The sequence below is a fragment of the Crassostrea angulata genome, chromosome 5 (genome assembly GCF_025612915.1).
Source record: "Crassostrea angulata isolate pt1a10 chromosome 5, ASM2561291v2, whole genome shotgun sequence".
Lineage (NCBI taxonomy): Eukaryota > Metazoa > Mollusca > Bivalvia > Ostreida > Ostreidae > Magallana > Magallana angulata.
Genome location: NC_069115.1, coordinates 61,831,162 through 61,847,834, shown reverse-complemented (window position 1 = coordinate 61,847,834; position 16,673 = coordinate 61,831,162). Strand labels below are relative to the sequence as shown.

At 35.9% G+C, this 16,673-nt stretch overlaps 1 protein-coding gene across 5 annotated transcripts in view; it reads left to right on the top strand.

Moving 5' to 3' along the window:
• The first annotated feature begins 774 nt into the window (after positions 1-774).
• The window catches only part of LOC128184199 (uncharacterized), a 37,029-nt gene continuing 21,130 nt past the window's right edge, over positions 775-16,673 (top strand). For 2 of the 5 annotated variants that reach the window (XM_052853563.1, XM_052853558.1), the window contains exons 1-3: positions 775-889; positions 9,789-9,979; positions 15,744-15,807. In XM_052853563.1, the coding sequence (XP_052709523.1) occupies positions 9,909-9,979; positions 15,744-15,807 (135 nt within the window). In that variant the 5' untranslated portion in view covers positions 775-889; positions 9,789-9,908. Of the gene's footprint in view, positions 890-5,255; positions 6,401-6,472; positions 6,567-9,788; positions 9,980-15,743; positions 15,808-16,673 lie in introns of those variants that run through there. The other 3 variants (XM_052853561.1, XM_052853559.1, XM_052853560.1) reach the window with 3 other exon arrangements.

Genomic DNA, 16,673 nt, shown 5'->3' with positions numbered 1-16,673 from the left:
TTACTGGCAGTTGTGGACCCAAATCTTAAAACGGGAGAGAGACAGGGCTTATTATTTTACATTCTTATGCATTCTTCACTCTGTAACATTTAAACTTTAACATCACATGTGCTAAAAAGGTCACCTTTATATTAGCACTGGCCAACTGCTGGTATCGAATATGTATAGTCATTTGACACGCAAAATGTCCTGGTTTAAGGTTAGGCGCGACCTTTCTTCCATTATTTCTTTTTTTTCTTATCTCCGCAATGTGAAGATTTCCACTTCTTAATTCAAAATTATATTTTCATGTTATATGATCTTTTCTATTCGGATATATAGTTTCAATTGAAAATAAATATATACTATGATTTTACATAAATTCATTCCATTATATTTTGTATGCATTTAAAGAATCCCGACCCCCTTCTTTGACCGTTTGGTCCACAACAAATAAAAATTAATCGAAAAAAAGTTAAAACCGACTCAGGAATACTTCTTCTTTCATCACTGTTCATTGAAGTGTAGGCCGCTAACTTACCAGCTTACTGTAGCATTTAAACAAAATTTAAAATATGTACTTATTGTAGTTTTATAAAAAGTAAAAAAAAATGTGTGTAAACAAGTTGACTGGGTAATAATCATTACGATTTCGAAATGCCTTTCACGAAAATACAAAGTAATCTTTCTATCTAATTTAAATTCACGCAAGTCACAAAAGCTCCCTGAACGAATTCCAATTGGGCTCGGCATACCTAATTTACAATAAATACTCCCTCCAATGTACTTCCGGTTCATTCCAAAGGTCACTCAACCGTTTGTAATCTATCCATTCTGTCATCTGTTGAAGATAAATTTCATCAAAATTAGCGATAATGTGAAGGAACTGTATGTCTGAGGAGGGGTCTAGGTAAGATCGTTTTCACGATGCATTCAGAATTCTTCAGATCGAGAAGAAAGCGGGTAAAGAATGTAAAATATGTGGATAGTTCACCTGGTTTTGCAGCGTTTAAGATTTTTAAATTATTGATCCCCCACACCCCTGAAACACCGGATCCCGCACGTCAAGGAAGTGATAGAGCTAGGATTCATGTGAAAGACTAGCTGATTTTTCCCAAATAATAAAAAATTTAAATCTTGATTGATCTGGGTTGGGAAAACTGACATGTCTCCATGCAAGATACCCCCCCCCCCCCCCCCCCCCCCCAAATTAATGAATTTCAGCACAAAAACAACTCACTCTCTGACTTCGGCAAAAAAAAAAAATGAATGTAATTTTAAAGCCTGATTTTTTTTTTTAAATGTGAATCCGAGCAATATTGTTAGAACACACAGTAGATATGAGTGATTAATGCCTGGTAAGTCAGACCATATACAAGGTCTTTTTTTGTTTTTGCAAGATAGAGACCTCAAGTTTGATCCCTTTCTGAGCCAACAAGCATACTCATTTTATTTACCACCAAGTTGCACTATAGATATTCATAAAAGATTGTGCATCGCTATCCTTATTTATTCCCCCATTGGTTCAGGAATTTTAGGAAAACCCTGGTGAACAGGTTGGGACCAATTGGACAAATGGAATATAATGGCCTGTTTTGGTTATGTTATCGGGTAATCCCTTTTGGAATACAAATTACCAGTGCTCAGCTTCCTTTTGTTATAAAAAAACCCATTTAAATACATAAAACTTAACATCTTTTGTGAGATAGTTCCTTCACAGAAAACTTCATTTCCAAAAGATTGGTTGTATGACTGCCTTGAAATATTCTTCGATAAAGATTTGAATATGTGGACAGTTAAAACGGCATTCATACTAGATGTACAGAAGTTTTGGCCAAAGTGGTTAATAACAAAGCCTTCAGTTTAAGGGGCATATGGTAGATTGCAAAGGCCTCATGAATGCTCAACCCAAGTAGAGGCTTAGCCAGTCTTTGTCACTGAAATCATGAGTGTAGTCTTAGTTAGATAAATTATGTTGTTGTTGAATTTGACTTTGAGCTGCCCTGCTGCTGGTTGTAGAATGCCTTCCTGTTGTAGCATCATACAGTGAATTGCTAAACGTTATGATGTCAACAGTCAGTAACTGGGACAGACGCCGACCTATTTATAGATGACATCCACTTACTCTTGGCTTTTATTATCAGAATATTGAAGTTAAATTGATAGGGAACACTTTTGTAGAGTAGATAACATATGCTTGTAGATTGACATCCCTGGTTTTGTTTAAAAAGAAAAATGAAAACAAGGACTGCGGGTGTATGGTAGCTAAAGGTGTGTAAATACTGCTGTTATAACATGTCTGTCTGGTACTGAGTTGCTTCCCTTGACATGATGGACATTGGCTTCAGATTTGTTGTGTACCAATGTCTCTTTAGTGGAGTTTATTCTGCTGACAATCTGAGTGTTGTACCAATGTCTCTATAGTGGAGTTTATTCTGCTGACAATCTGAGTGTTGTACCATTGTCTCTATAGTGGAGTTTATTCTGCTGACAATCTGCGTGTTGTACCATTAATGTCTCTATAGTGGAGTTTATTCTGCTGACAATCTGAGTGTTGTACCAATGTCTCTATAGTGGAGTTTATTCTGCTGACAATCTGAGTGTTGTACCAATGTCTCTATAGTGGAGTTTATTCTGCTGACAATCTGCGTGTTGTACCAATGTCTCTATAGTGGATTTTATTCTGCTGACAATCTGAGTGTTGTACCAATGTCTCTATAGTGGAGTTTATTCTGCTGACAATCTGCGTGTTGTACCAATGTCTCTATAGTGGATTTTATTCTGCTGACAATCTGAGTGTTGTACCAATGTCTCTATAGTGGAGTTTATTCTGCTGACAATCTGCGTGTTGTATGACCCTCTGCTGTGACAATCTGAATGCTGTATGACCCTCTGCTATTTCCTGATTTGTCTGATTGTATGAATTAGGCTGTTTGGTTCTCACATTATTGAAGGGAAGTAGTGAGGCAAACACTTGACCTGTGAGTGAATATACATATATAATGATATATGTGTGTATGTGTACTCGTAATGTTAAGGGTGGCACAAATGTCTCGCCTTGTTTCAAATTTGTTAACACTATACATGTTAACCCTCTATGTCAGTATATCAGTTCTATATATTTGTATATCTGTTGAAAACTTTGACATTTTCGCATGTATATTCTTTTTTACTACACATTCCTTTAACTCATTTTCTTATTGCTATTTTAACTCACCTGAAGTGAAGATTCAAGCAAGCTATTGTAATTGTCCTCTCTTCTCTGTAAAATTTTCACATTTTTGATCTCTTCTTTAGAACCACTGGGCCAATTTCAACCAAACTTTGAACAATGTGAAGGGAAATATTCAAATTTGTTCAATTAAAGGACTCAGAACCCATTTGAAGGGAATATAATTCATAAATAGTAAAATAGATCTGGATATATTTTGATTATCTTAAGAATGATTTTAATTAATATCATTATACCCCCGCTCCGAAGGAGTGGGGGTATACTGTTTTACCCTTGTGTGTCTGTCTGTCTGTCTGTCTGTCCGTCCGTCCGTCTGTCTGTCTGTCCGTAACAAAAATTTCTGTTGCATTTATCACATCAGAGCGGGGGTATCACTAGTGAGCATTGGCTCACAGATATCTTGTTTGTTTTAACACCTTTTTTGTGACAAATGAATGCTCAGCTTGATAATGCCCATTTTATGATGAACCAAGTTAGTGCCATTAAGCAGTGTCCACAAGTGCTGAGCCAGCTAACAATGATGATTCCATAACTGCTTGGGTCTCAGATCGACTTTACTGTTCAGGTGAGCAATGTGGCTCATAGTCTTTTTGTTACTATTTTTACTCACTTCAATAAATTAGTGGAGTGTATTGGAGACACCAGACTGCCAGCATCAACAACCCAGCTTGAAGTTTTTGGAGCAGGTTTATTCCATGTAACTAAACATCTAAGACTGTACAGACCTAGGATGCAAATTACAAAAGAGGGCCAAATTTATAATGCTACACCCCACATAGACCAGAATTGAATGCATATTTTGATTTACACCCCAAGTAAACATTAAATATATCTCATCCCCCAAAATATCAATGAGTTGTAGAAGTTTGATTCCTTGTATAAATGTCACAATTTTTTGGTTATACTAAAAACATAAGTACGATATGTATTATAAAAAGAACTCACTTTTATGTGTTTTTATTGAAAGTCAATATGAATTTTATTGGTTATATAAAACTATAGAAACTTGTTTAGTAAGGTAATAACTGATTGGTAATTGGCAGACATATCTGAGTCATTCATTATCACTCTGGAAAAGACAGACAGCAAAATGACAAAGAATTGGGTTCAGTGTGAACTGGCCTCATTTTTTAAAACAATCTGAACTAGTGATATGTCACAGATATGACTAACTGTCTTTAACTTTATAATAGTGTGAAGTTTCGATTCTAGAGTTTAAAGAAACTAGATTGACCAGACAGTAAGATTACAAGATTTTCAGAAAGTGCTTTTGTTACACATTTTTATTTTTACAATAAATGCTTATGGATATTATGTTGATGATATTAGAACAATAAGCAGAGTACATGTATCACTTCATGACACTAAGCTAAAGAGGCCAGCTGGTCAACCAACTAACCATCAGATCTACCTTAAGGAGACTGGATGCTCAACAAACTAACCATCAGATCTACCTTAAGGAGGCTGGATGCTCAACAAACTAACCATCAGATCTACCTTAAGGAGACTGGATGGTCAACAGACTAAACATGTACCAATAGTTGGTTTCTTAAACATGCTCATGTACCAATAGTTGGTTCCTTAAACATGCACATGTACCAATAGTTGGTTCCTTAAACATGCACATGTACCAATAGTTGGTTCCTTAAACATGCACATGTACCAATAGTTGGTTCCTTAAACATGCTCATGTACCAATAGTTGGTTCCTTAAACATGCTCATGTACCAATTGTTGGTTCCTTAAACATGCACATGTACCAATAGTTGGTTCCTTAAACATGCTCATGTACCAATAGTTGGTTCCTTAAACATGCTCATGTACCAATTGTTGGTTCCTTAAACATGCACATGTACCAATAGTTGGTTCCTTAAACATGCACATGTACCAATAGTTGGTTCCTTAAACATGCTCATGTACCAATAGTTGGTTCCTTAAACATGCACATGTACCAATACTTGCTTAGCAGTTCTAAATGATAAGTGCTTGCTGTTTTGGTTTCTGTCGATCTAGTTCCTTCTCTGTATTGTTTTTTGTACGTGATGTTTGAAGGTGATTTGGCCCGAGTGGAACTACTTCCTTACTATGTGTTGTACAAGTTCTATAACGTATAATGTGTACGCAGTGTCACACATGTACTTGGATTGTCAGTGTTAGCGCAGTCCCATTTTTTTAAATAACCCAGTTGGTTTGTTTGTTGTTTGGTGAGTGAACTTTGATTTGGTCCAAGTGGAGCCTCTACCTGTTACCTGTACCTGTCAGTGAGAGACAGGTGTGTTTTATTAGGATCATCTTCAGAAGTCAAATTGTGGCCCTCATTTGCATTTGGTATTGATGTCAGTGAATTCTAATTAAACCCACACAAACAAAACCCCTTAATTATTTGGTAACTGTTTGGGCTTCCAGTCATTTTTTGGCATCGTTTTATGGTGGATGTTGTTTTCAGTTGTTCACTTAATGTCAGAAAGGTAAGGTAGATTGTCATCCATTACTAGGGCTGATATTAATGAATTAGTTGTAACACATTTAAGGAGATGATGTACATGTAAAACCCAAGTGAACAGTCATTTCATTGGTTCATTTTTTTACTAGGACATAGAGAAACTAAATGTTGATATATTGCTACCACACCCCCCTTTTAATTTCTTCTCCACCCCCTGCGTACTTAGGAGTACATTGACCGTGACAGTGGGGCCCAGACAGGGGGTGGGGGTGGGGGATGTTTAGCCTGTCTTTCTGACTTGGTCTGTATTTGTTTTGACTTATTATTGCTTGTTGTGATCTTCATCCCAGCTTGCTTGCAGTTGACATGTTTTGTGAATGAATGAGTCGCAGTGGTAGGCGTGTGTTATATATGTGTAGAGGCTTTCAACAGCCTCGTACACAAGTTTGTCTTTTGATCTGTCGGAAGGCCCTATTTTGTGAATGAAAATCCGCTTTGTTGATGTGTGTGAATTTTTGTAGTCCTTTATCTCAACGTTGCGTCGTTTATCTTTAAACTTTTTTTCTTTGAATGTCAACATGGCCTACTAACAAAAGCCAAAGATTTGTTCTCTTGTTATACGTACAAAGGGTTTCTTTAAATGATACCAAGATTTTAGTGCTGAAAACCAGGGACTTATAATTTTTTTTCTGTTGAGGATTCAAGTCCAAGAGGGATTGTAAGGAGAGAGGAGATACTTTTGTTAAGGTATAGTGTGTGTGTCTGTGTTTGTTTTTTATTTTATTTTTGTCACTTCAAAAAAGCTATCAATTTCAATAGAATTGAGGAAGTAATGCAGCGTTGTGTAGGAAACTTTGATCACTTGTGTCCTGTATTTCGATTGAAACACATTGACTTGACCAATTGGTAAGAGGTGAGTGGGTTTTTTTTAAAATTTGAAACTTTTATAAATTGATGACTGCCCTTTATTAGCTTTTGATTAGAACTAATAGCAGCCATGAATTATTTTCCTTACCAGGCAATAGACACAGTTTTTACTGATACTTGCTTCCTTATGTAACTGACAAATGTAACCACAAAAAAAATCACTGTTTTATACAATGTAATATGTTCGATCTCAAGGCATGCAAGTTTTCATTATGCAGAAGTCAAGAAAATATTCTTACAGCTTGGTTTTCTTTTTTCTTTGGAACAAGTAGAATGTGTTGAATGTTAGGTATAGTTTATGAATATTTATACACAGTTTATGAATATTTATACACCAACATGAATGCTGTATTGATTACCAGTGTAATTAATTATTAAATAGTGTATATTACACAAACCACAATATCTGTCGTCATGCAAAATATATGCATTGGGTACAATAATGATGAGTCAAAATTGGTTTCTCTCTCTCTCTCTCTCTCTCTCTCTCTCTCTTTCTGTGTCTTTGAGAATATATTAGAACTATGGATGGGTGGTGTTTAAAAGTGATTAAAACAAAGATAAGACTTAATTCTGACAAATAATAGAGGTCTTATTTCCTGTGAGGGGTGATGCCAGGACTGCAGACCTATAATTATGATGTGATAGCCTGATCCTGCCCCTCCCCTCCACCCTGTGGGGTGCCAGTGCACTTAGTGTTGTACCTTTATCAATCTGAATTTACCTGGAATCAGCTTGTACAGGTGACAGGTGTAAACTCACTCAATTATGTCTGGGATTTTTTAGGTCCGCCTTTTCCATTTGGATGATTCATTACATATATAATAAATGATATCCGTTATCTCTGCCTGGGTCATTTTGTACAAAAGAAGGGTGAAAAAAAGTTATCGGTATGTTATGTCATCAAAATTCGTTTAGGAAGAAAGGTGTGGGTCTTACAAAGCATGATAAGAGGAAAAGTAAATGTTTTAAAAAACTGTCTGAAGTGAAGGACTTATCCTGAGCAAATAAGGCTTAAAAAGGATTCTTTAACCCCCCCCCCCCCTTTACTCTTACAATTGCCCCATTACTCCTACAGGTTGTTATCTAATTTTTTCCTAAAAACCTCTTGCCTCCTTAAAATGGAAACAAAGCTTATAGTCTTGTAGTTTAGGGGGAAAAGCTACCACCCTGGACTGTGATGGAAAATTCTTCCATGCAATGCCATTTGTTGGTGGGAACAGGGTGTACTTGTCTTACTGTGGGGTCCCGGAGGGGTGACAGCTTCTGTCTTCCAAAGAGGAAGGAATGTGGGTGCGGGCATTCACTATTACTGTATTAATACTGCCACCTTTCTGTCATTGTACAGAACTCACGGGATAGGTGGGTGGGTGTCTGCTTTTTTCATTTGTCTTTCCATGATAAATAATGCCCGTATCCACCAAACGACTTAAACATTAAAAGAAAATTTGATCCTGTATCGGGAATTAGAGAGAGAGAGAGAGAGAGAGAGAGAGAGAGAGAGAGAGAGAGAGAGAGAGAGAGAGAGAGGTGTGTCTTCCAGATACTTGAGAGGGTAAATATTAGGACAGTAAATTTTCACTTATGATTGGGTATAAAGTTTCAAATAACTAATATGGGCCACAGATCATCAGGCCAGGGCCAGATATACACAAGCTGAGAGTCTGAGTGATATGTAGGGGACCATCCACCACAAGAGTCAAAGTTCTGGAGGCCTGTGATAGCAGACTTATGAGTGGTCCACAAGTATTGAAGTAAAGCCACCCTAAAGCATGTAGAGAGAGTCCCGAGCTCTCCAGCGTGTGACATTGAGCCTCTTCTTCTTCCACTGTCAGGGTACTACAGCCAGACTCGGTCTGTGCCCAGGCAGGCGATGCTCAGTGTCTGACCTTGTTAGAGGTCACACTTTGCTGTTCTGCTGCAAGTTCTGCATTCCTCTGTACAGATGTTTCTCATTCCCCAAGACAAGATACTAATAGCTGACCTATCATGACTGAGAACTAGGGGCAGGGATCCAGGAAATGTCAACAAATCACTGAGAACTAGGGGCAGGGATCTAGGAAATGTCAACAAGTCACTGAGAACTAGGGAAATGTCAACAAAATTCCTGAGAAATAGGGGTTGGGATACAGGAAATGTCAACAAATCAGTGAGAACAAGGGGTATGTATCCAGGAAATGTCAACAAATCATTGAAAACTAGGGGCAGGGATCCAGGAAATGTCAACAAATTATTGAGAACTAGGGGCAGGGATCCAGGAAATGTCAACTAATATGTGACAGTGTTGTAAGTGATATCTCAAGATACTGTTGTGTGACTGGAATTTGTCTGATATATTTAGTCAATGATGTTTGTCCAACTGTCAGCACAGAGTGTGTTATTTAATTTTTAAAACCCGATTGTGAAATAGTTTGTTTTGAGTTTAAGATAATTGCTTAATAAAACATCTGATCATGGAGTTAAGGGGAGATAACTCTGTACGATGGCCATGTTGAGAAGAGTGTTTGGTGGCTGGTAGAGATTGTAATATTTTAGAATGAGATATTGTTAAGATGGTTCAGATGATGATCATCAGTGTCTTAGATAATCCCTTTTGTGATCCTGCAGTGAAAATCCTAAAATGAGATCTCTCAATGAAATTTGAAGTTACAAGAAGTGTGTTTATGAGGATGAAGTCAGCTTGTATGAACTTTGTGTCTGCATTAGTTTTTCTTCTGAATGTCATATTTACGTTTATATGTCTGCTCTATGAAAGATGTACCCAGCATGTTGGGAGTACATTCTTGTTTATAGTAGCAGTGTTAATTAAAGTCTTTACTGGCCGAGATATTGGCTTGTCTGGAGCTGTCACCGACAGCCATGACTCAGGGCTCAATGTCGACGTGATAATCGACAGTGTTTACAAACACTATAAAAACATGTGATGCTGGAAGGTATGAGTAGATGAACTCTACTCCGCTAAACCGAGTAGATGAACCCGACTCAGCTGTAGTGTGGTCTGTACTGTTGAGGGAGGGAAGGGACTACACCAGCAGGGGGGAAAAATCTTGTCCCACCATATATCTATTGGGAAGGTTACAATGTAAATCTTGAAGTATATGAGTATGGACCAGGAGAGCTATTCTATTTCAGCATTAATCAAGTATTGTTGTACATATTATTAAAACATGATTCTGAAGACATAATTATTTTTTCTTTTACATTTCAGAAAGACACCAACATCATAATTTGAGAAACTGTGACAATGTTGCACATGATGTAAATTTGTCACATTAAATAGGAAGTGACATCATGGAGTTCGGGGGCCAAGGGGAGATGACTCTGTAAGATGGCCATGTTGAGAAGTGTGTTTGGTGGCTGTGTATCGGACAGAGGCCATGAGACCATGCGTCTGAAAAAGTAAGTCAACAGTGCATGCACAGAACGGGAGTGTAGTATGTGTGTTACAGGGTGAATATACAAGACAGAAAAGTCAATCAACATACACAGCAAAATTGGCTTACTTTATTAATATATCTCGAATACTTGTACAGAATAAGTAATAGGTAGGATAAAATACGGTATATTTTTCATGTGAGTGCGCAGTAAGTCTTCAGTGCTTGCATGGAACAAGAATGGAGGGTGCTTGATTTAAGATGAACATACGAGATGAGAAACTAAGAAAAAAACTTAATACACTGAAAAGTTACTTGTAGGATAAATGTTTACAGAACATGTAATAAAGGATGAAAGTATAGAAATAGTAAATTGTAGGATGAACGTTTACACAACGTGGGATGAAAGTATAGAAATAGTAAATTGTAGGAGGAAAGTTTACACAACGTGGGATGAAAGTATAGAAATAGTAAATTGTAGGAGGAACGTTTACACAACGTGGGATGAAAGTATAGAAATAGTAAATTGTAGGAGGAAAGTTTACACAACGTGGGATGAAAGTATAGAAATAGTAAATTGTAGGAGGAAAGTTAACACAACGTGGGATGAAAGTATAGAAATAGTAAATTGTAGGAGGAACGTTTACACAACGTGGGATGAAAGTATAGAAATAGTAAATTGTAGGATGAATGTTTACACAACGTGGGATGAAAGTATAGAAATAGTAAATTGTAGGATGAATGTTTACACAACGTGGGATGAATGTATAGAAATAGTAAATTGTAGGAGGAACGTTTACACAACGTGGGATGAAAGTATAGAAATAGTAAATTGTAGGATGAATGTTGAACAGAAGCAAAGGATGAAAGTATTGAAAATGTAACTTATAAGGTTGAAAAACCTAGAGATGAATATGCTTTAATATATCCCTCCGTAACGTAGCTCGCAGGTTTGCTGACGTCACAATAGGAAACAACGTAAACAGTTGACCGTCATAGTAAACTCATAATTTTATTTTAAAATGACAAATGAGATATTTAGAAGTATAAAAGAAAATATTTTAAAAAGCTTATATGCGGATTATGACCGTTTATACAAAGATTTATAATATCAAGTGCTCAAAATTTAAAGATGTCACATACATTGTCACATTTTGTTCTATAAAGATAAAGAATGAGTGTGCGTTAGAACTCTTCCATTTAAAGTCATGTTTTAAAATAGAATGTATGCATTAACTTTGCTTTTTTTTTTTACAATTATAACTTCTGTAATCTGTACTACCAATTAAATTCTAAAATTTCTTTTGGCATGGATAACTGTTTTATTCGATTACTTACTTATAATGTCAGTAGTTGCCTGGCATTTTATTTTTGCATTGATTGACTCAGAGTTTCATGAAAACAAAAATAGCAATTTTCTGTATCTTAACAGCCTTACATTAATTGCATTTAATAACATTCACAATAATGTCTAATAAGCATTTACATGTTCTAAAATGTGTTAAACAGCTAGTCTTGTCAATAAATGCATTTCAATTTTGGTGTTCTAAGAAGTAAGGAAATGATGACATCATCCTTAGAGGGTTATTGTCAGCATTATGACATCATCCTTAGAGGGTTATGTGTAATGTCAGTATTATGACATCATCCTTAGAGGGTTATGTGTAATGTCAGCATTATGACATCATCCTTAGTGCAATGTTAGCATTATGACATCATCCTTAGAGGGTTATGTGTAATGTCAGCATTGTGACATCATCCTTAGAGGGTTATGTGTAATGTCAGCATTGTGACATCATCCTTAGAGGGTTATTTGTTTTGCCTCAGGCTAGAATGTCTTGACATCATTGGAAGAGTCGCGCCACGTGATTGCCTTATAAATTTCTTTACAAGGGGGGGGGGGGGGGTCAAAATTTATACAACAATATGGCGGATGTAACGTTATTGGAGCTGATGTTTTACACAAACGTTCAACCATAACTTTAATTTTTAAGCCCCAAAATATTTAGAGTGATCCCCCTTTGCCCGTGACGTAATAAAATGATCTTATATACAATGGCATCCAGGTTTGCACAGACGACTGACGAGGAAGGTACAAAATTAGAGAATATGCCTTTGAATTTAATTGTTATATATTATCTTTTGTTGTTTACATATCAAACTTTAGGTCCTCGACAAAACAAAACACTTATTAGGTTTGTTACTGACTGTTTACAGAAATTTGTTGGGTCGGTAAAGTCCATAGAAGGCGAGGCGGAGCTGAGCCTTCTAAGGACTTAACCGACCCCACAAATTTCTGTAAACAGTCAGTAACAATCCTAATAAGTAATAGTATATTGTCAGCATTATAACATCATTCCTAGAGGGTTATGTATAATGTCAGGTTTTGTACCCAAATTAAAAATTAAATGAAATACATATTCTTCTACAATTGCACAAAAAAAATATATATTTAGTGAATATTGAGGAGAAAAGGTATGTTTTTGGTATTTCAAGAAATTATTGGTAGGATGAATAGTATTACACAAGATTAAACTGCAGGATAAATACATAATGAAGTAAACTTGTAACGATGAATTCACATAAAAAGTAACTTGTATGGTGATAACACAGGGAAATTTTTTTTTAGGATAAATACACAGGAAATGTAACTTTTAAGATAAATACACATGGATATAGACTTGTATAAAAGTATTTTGTAGGATAAATACACAGGAAATGTAACTTGTAAGATGAATACACATGGATATAGGCTTGTATAAAAGTATCTTGTAGGATAAATACACAGGGAAAGTAACTTGTAAGATGAATACACATGGATATAGGCTTGTATAAAAGTATCTTGTAGGATAAATACACAGGGAAAGTAACTTGTAAGATGAATACACATGGATATAGGCTTGTATAAAAGTATCTTGTAGGATAAATACACAGGAAATGTAACTTGTAAGATGAATACACATGGATATAGGCTTGTATAAAAGTATCTTGTAGGATAAATACACAGGGAAAGTAACTTGTAAGATGAATACACATGGATATAGGCTTGTATAAAAGTATTTTGTAGGATAAATACACAGGGAAAGTAACTTGTGAGATGAAAACACAGGGATATAGTATTTTGTAGAATGAAAAGACAAAAAATGAATTCTAAGGATTAATACCAATTGATAGTAGTTAGAAAGTTGTATAAATAAAGTAACTTGAAGGATGTACACACAGGTAAGTAACTTTTAAGAAGATTAGTATAGTGATTACTCCAGGAAAGTAAATTGTAGGATGATGTGGTTACTGGAACCTGCATATAATATAAAAGATAGATACTCAGAAGGAGTTTTAAAATATGTATATTTGTAAATCATGAAATACTAAGCTATTAATAGTAGAGTGTAATTGTGTGTATGCTTGTAGTTCAAAAATAAATTATAAAAAAAAAAATATTAGAAAATATTGTAGAAGCAAAAATATTCGTTGACGATTTAATTTGGTTATTTTCGTTGGCAGTATTAAGCAATGAAATTAAATCCATGATGAATTTTTAACTCAAGTATAGTTGATTACAAAGAGATTACGATATGACGAAATCAAATGCCAACTTAATTTTATTTGGTTTAAAAACAGCGAAATTTTGACCCAACGAAAATATGTACTTCTACAGTGAAAATAGGTGTTCGGATGTGTAGAGTTACAAAACCTAAGTAGGAAGACTACCTCTGAGTCCTTAGTCCCAGCTAATGAGAATCTACAATTTTTGTTATAGATATTGAAACTTCTATGATAGACTTTTTTACACTCTCTTCAGTTTATGTATGGATCTTGTGTTTATTTGGTTAATGACTGTAAGATCCTCTTTGATCTCAGAACAACAGCAGTGTTACTAAACCTCATCAATCTCAGATCAACAGTAATGTTACTAAACCTCATCAATCTCAGATCAACAGCAGTGTTACTAAACCTCATCAATCTCAGAACAACAGCAGTGTTACTAAAACTCATCAATCTCAGAACAACAGCAGTGTTACTAAACCTCATCAATCTCAGATCAACAGCAGTGTTACTAAACCTCATCAATCTCAGATCAACAGTAATGTTACTAAACCTCATCAATCTCAGATCAACAGCAGTGTTACTAAACCTCATCAATCTCAGATCAACAGCAGTGTTACTAGAACCTCATCAATCTCAGATTAACAGTAATGTTACTAGAACCTCATCAATCTCAGATCAACAGTAATGTTACTAAACCTCATCAATCTCAGATCAACAGTAATGCTACTAGAACCCCATGAATCTCAGATCAACAGCAGTGTTACTAGAACCTCATCAATCTCAGATTAACAGTAATGTTACTAGAACCTCATCAATCTCAGATCAACAGTAATGTTACTAAACCTCATCAATCTCAGATCAACAGCAGTGTTACTAAACCTCATCAATCTCAGATTAACAGTAATGTTACTAGAACCTCATCAATCTCAGATCAACAGTAATGTTACTAGAACCTCATCAATCTCAGATTAACAGTAATGTTACTAGAACCTCATCAATCTCAGATCAACAGTAATGTTACTAGAACCTCATCAATCTCAGATCAACAGTAATGTTACTAGAACCTCATCGATCTCATATTAACAGTATTGTTACTAGAACCTCATCAATCTCAGATTAACAGTTATTTAAGTAGAACCTCATCAATCTCAGATCAACAGTAATGTTACTAGAACCTCATCAATCTCAGATTAACAGTATTGTTACTAGAACCTCATCAATCTCAGATCAACAGTAATGTTACTAGAACCTCATCAATCTCAGATTAACAGTATTGTTACTAGAACCTCATCAATCTCAGATTAACAGTAATTTAAGTAGAACCTCATCAATCTCAGATCAACAGTAATGTTACTAGAACCGCATCAATCTCAGATCAACAGTAATGTTTCTAGAACCTCATCAATCTCAGACCAACAGTAATGTTACTAGAACCTCATCAATCTCAGATCAACAGTAATGTTACTAGAACCTCATCAATCTCAGATCAACAGTAATGTTACTAGAACCTCATCAATCTCAGATCAACAGTAATGTTTCTAGAACCTCATCAATCTCAGATCAACAGTAATGTTTCTAGAACCTCATCAATCTCAGATCAACAGTAATGTTACTAGAACCGCATCAATCTCAGATCAACAGTAATGTTACTAGAACCTCATCAATCTCAGATCAACAGTAATGTTACTAGAACCTCATCAATCTCAGATTAACAGTAATGTTACTAGAACCTCATCAATTTCAGATCCACAGTAATTTAAGTAGAACCTCTTTAATCTCAGATCAACAGTAATGTTACCAGAACCTCATCAATCTCAGATCAACAGTAATGTTACTAGAACCTCATCAATCTCAGATCAACAGTAATATTTCTAGAACCTCATCAATCTCAGATCAACAGTAATATTTCTAGAACCTCATCAATCTCAGATCAACAGTAATGTTACTAGAACCTCATCAATCTCAGATCAACAGTAATGTTACTAGAACCTCATCAATCTCAGATCCACAGTAATGTTACTAGAACCTCATCAATCTCAGATCAACAGTAATGTTTCTAGAACCTCATCAATCTCAGACCAACAGTAATGTTACTAGAACCTCATCAATCTCAGACCAACAGTAATGGTTCTAGAACCAAGTCCTCCGCTTTTATTGTTGTACATATGTGAGAGATATAACTACAGGTATTTTCTATGAAAATTGATATCTGTACATGTTTAAAAATCTTTTACTTTCAGGTTGAAATTTGGTGCTCCTATCTCCACTGCTCTGAAGAATGGCTACCTCCCTATCCCGCTGATGGTAGGTTTCTGTGCTTACTTACTTATATATTACCCAGTAGTATCAAATGGCTACCTCCCTATCCCACTGATGGTAGGTTTCTGTGCTTACTTACTTATATATTACCCAGTAGTATCAAATGGCTACCTCCCTATCCCGCTGATGGTAGGTTTCTGTGCTTACTTACATATATATTACCCAGTAGTATCAAATGGCTACCTCCCTATCCCACTGATGGTAGGTTTCTGTGCTTACTTACATATATATTACCCAGTAGTATCAAATGGCTACCTCCCTATCCCACTGATGGTAGGTTTCTGTGCTTACTTACTTATATATATTACCCAGTAGTATCAAATGGCTACCTCCCTATCCCACTGATGGTAGGTTTCTGTGCTTACTTACATATATATTACCCAGTAGTATCAAATGGCTACCTCCCTATCCCGCTGATGGTAGGTTTCTGTGCTTACTTACATATATATTACCCAGTTGTATCAAATGGCTACCTGCCTATCCCGCTGATGGTAGGTTTCTGTGCTTACTTACATATATATTACCCAGTAGTATCAAATGGCTACCTCCCTATCCCGCTGATGGTAGGTTTCTGTGCTTACTTACATATATATTACCCAGTAGTATCAAATGGCTACCTCCCTATCCCGCTGATGGTAGGTTTCTGTGCTTACTTACATATATATTACCCAGTAGTATCAAATGGCTACCTCCCTATCCCACTGATGGTAGGTTTCTGTGCTTACTTACATATATATTACCCAGTAGTATCAAATGGCTACCTCCCTATCCCGCTGATGGTAGGTTTCTGTGCTTACTTACTTATATATATTACCCAGTAGTATCAAATGGCTACCTCCCTATCCCGCTGA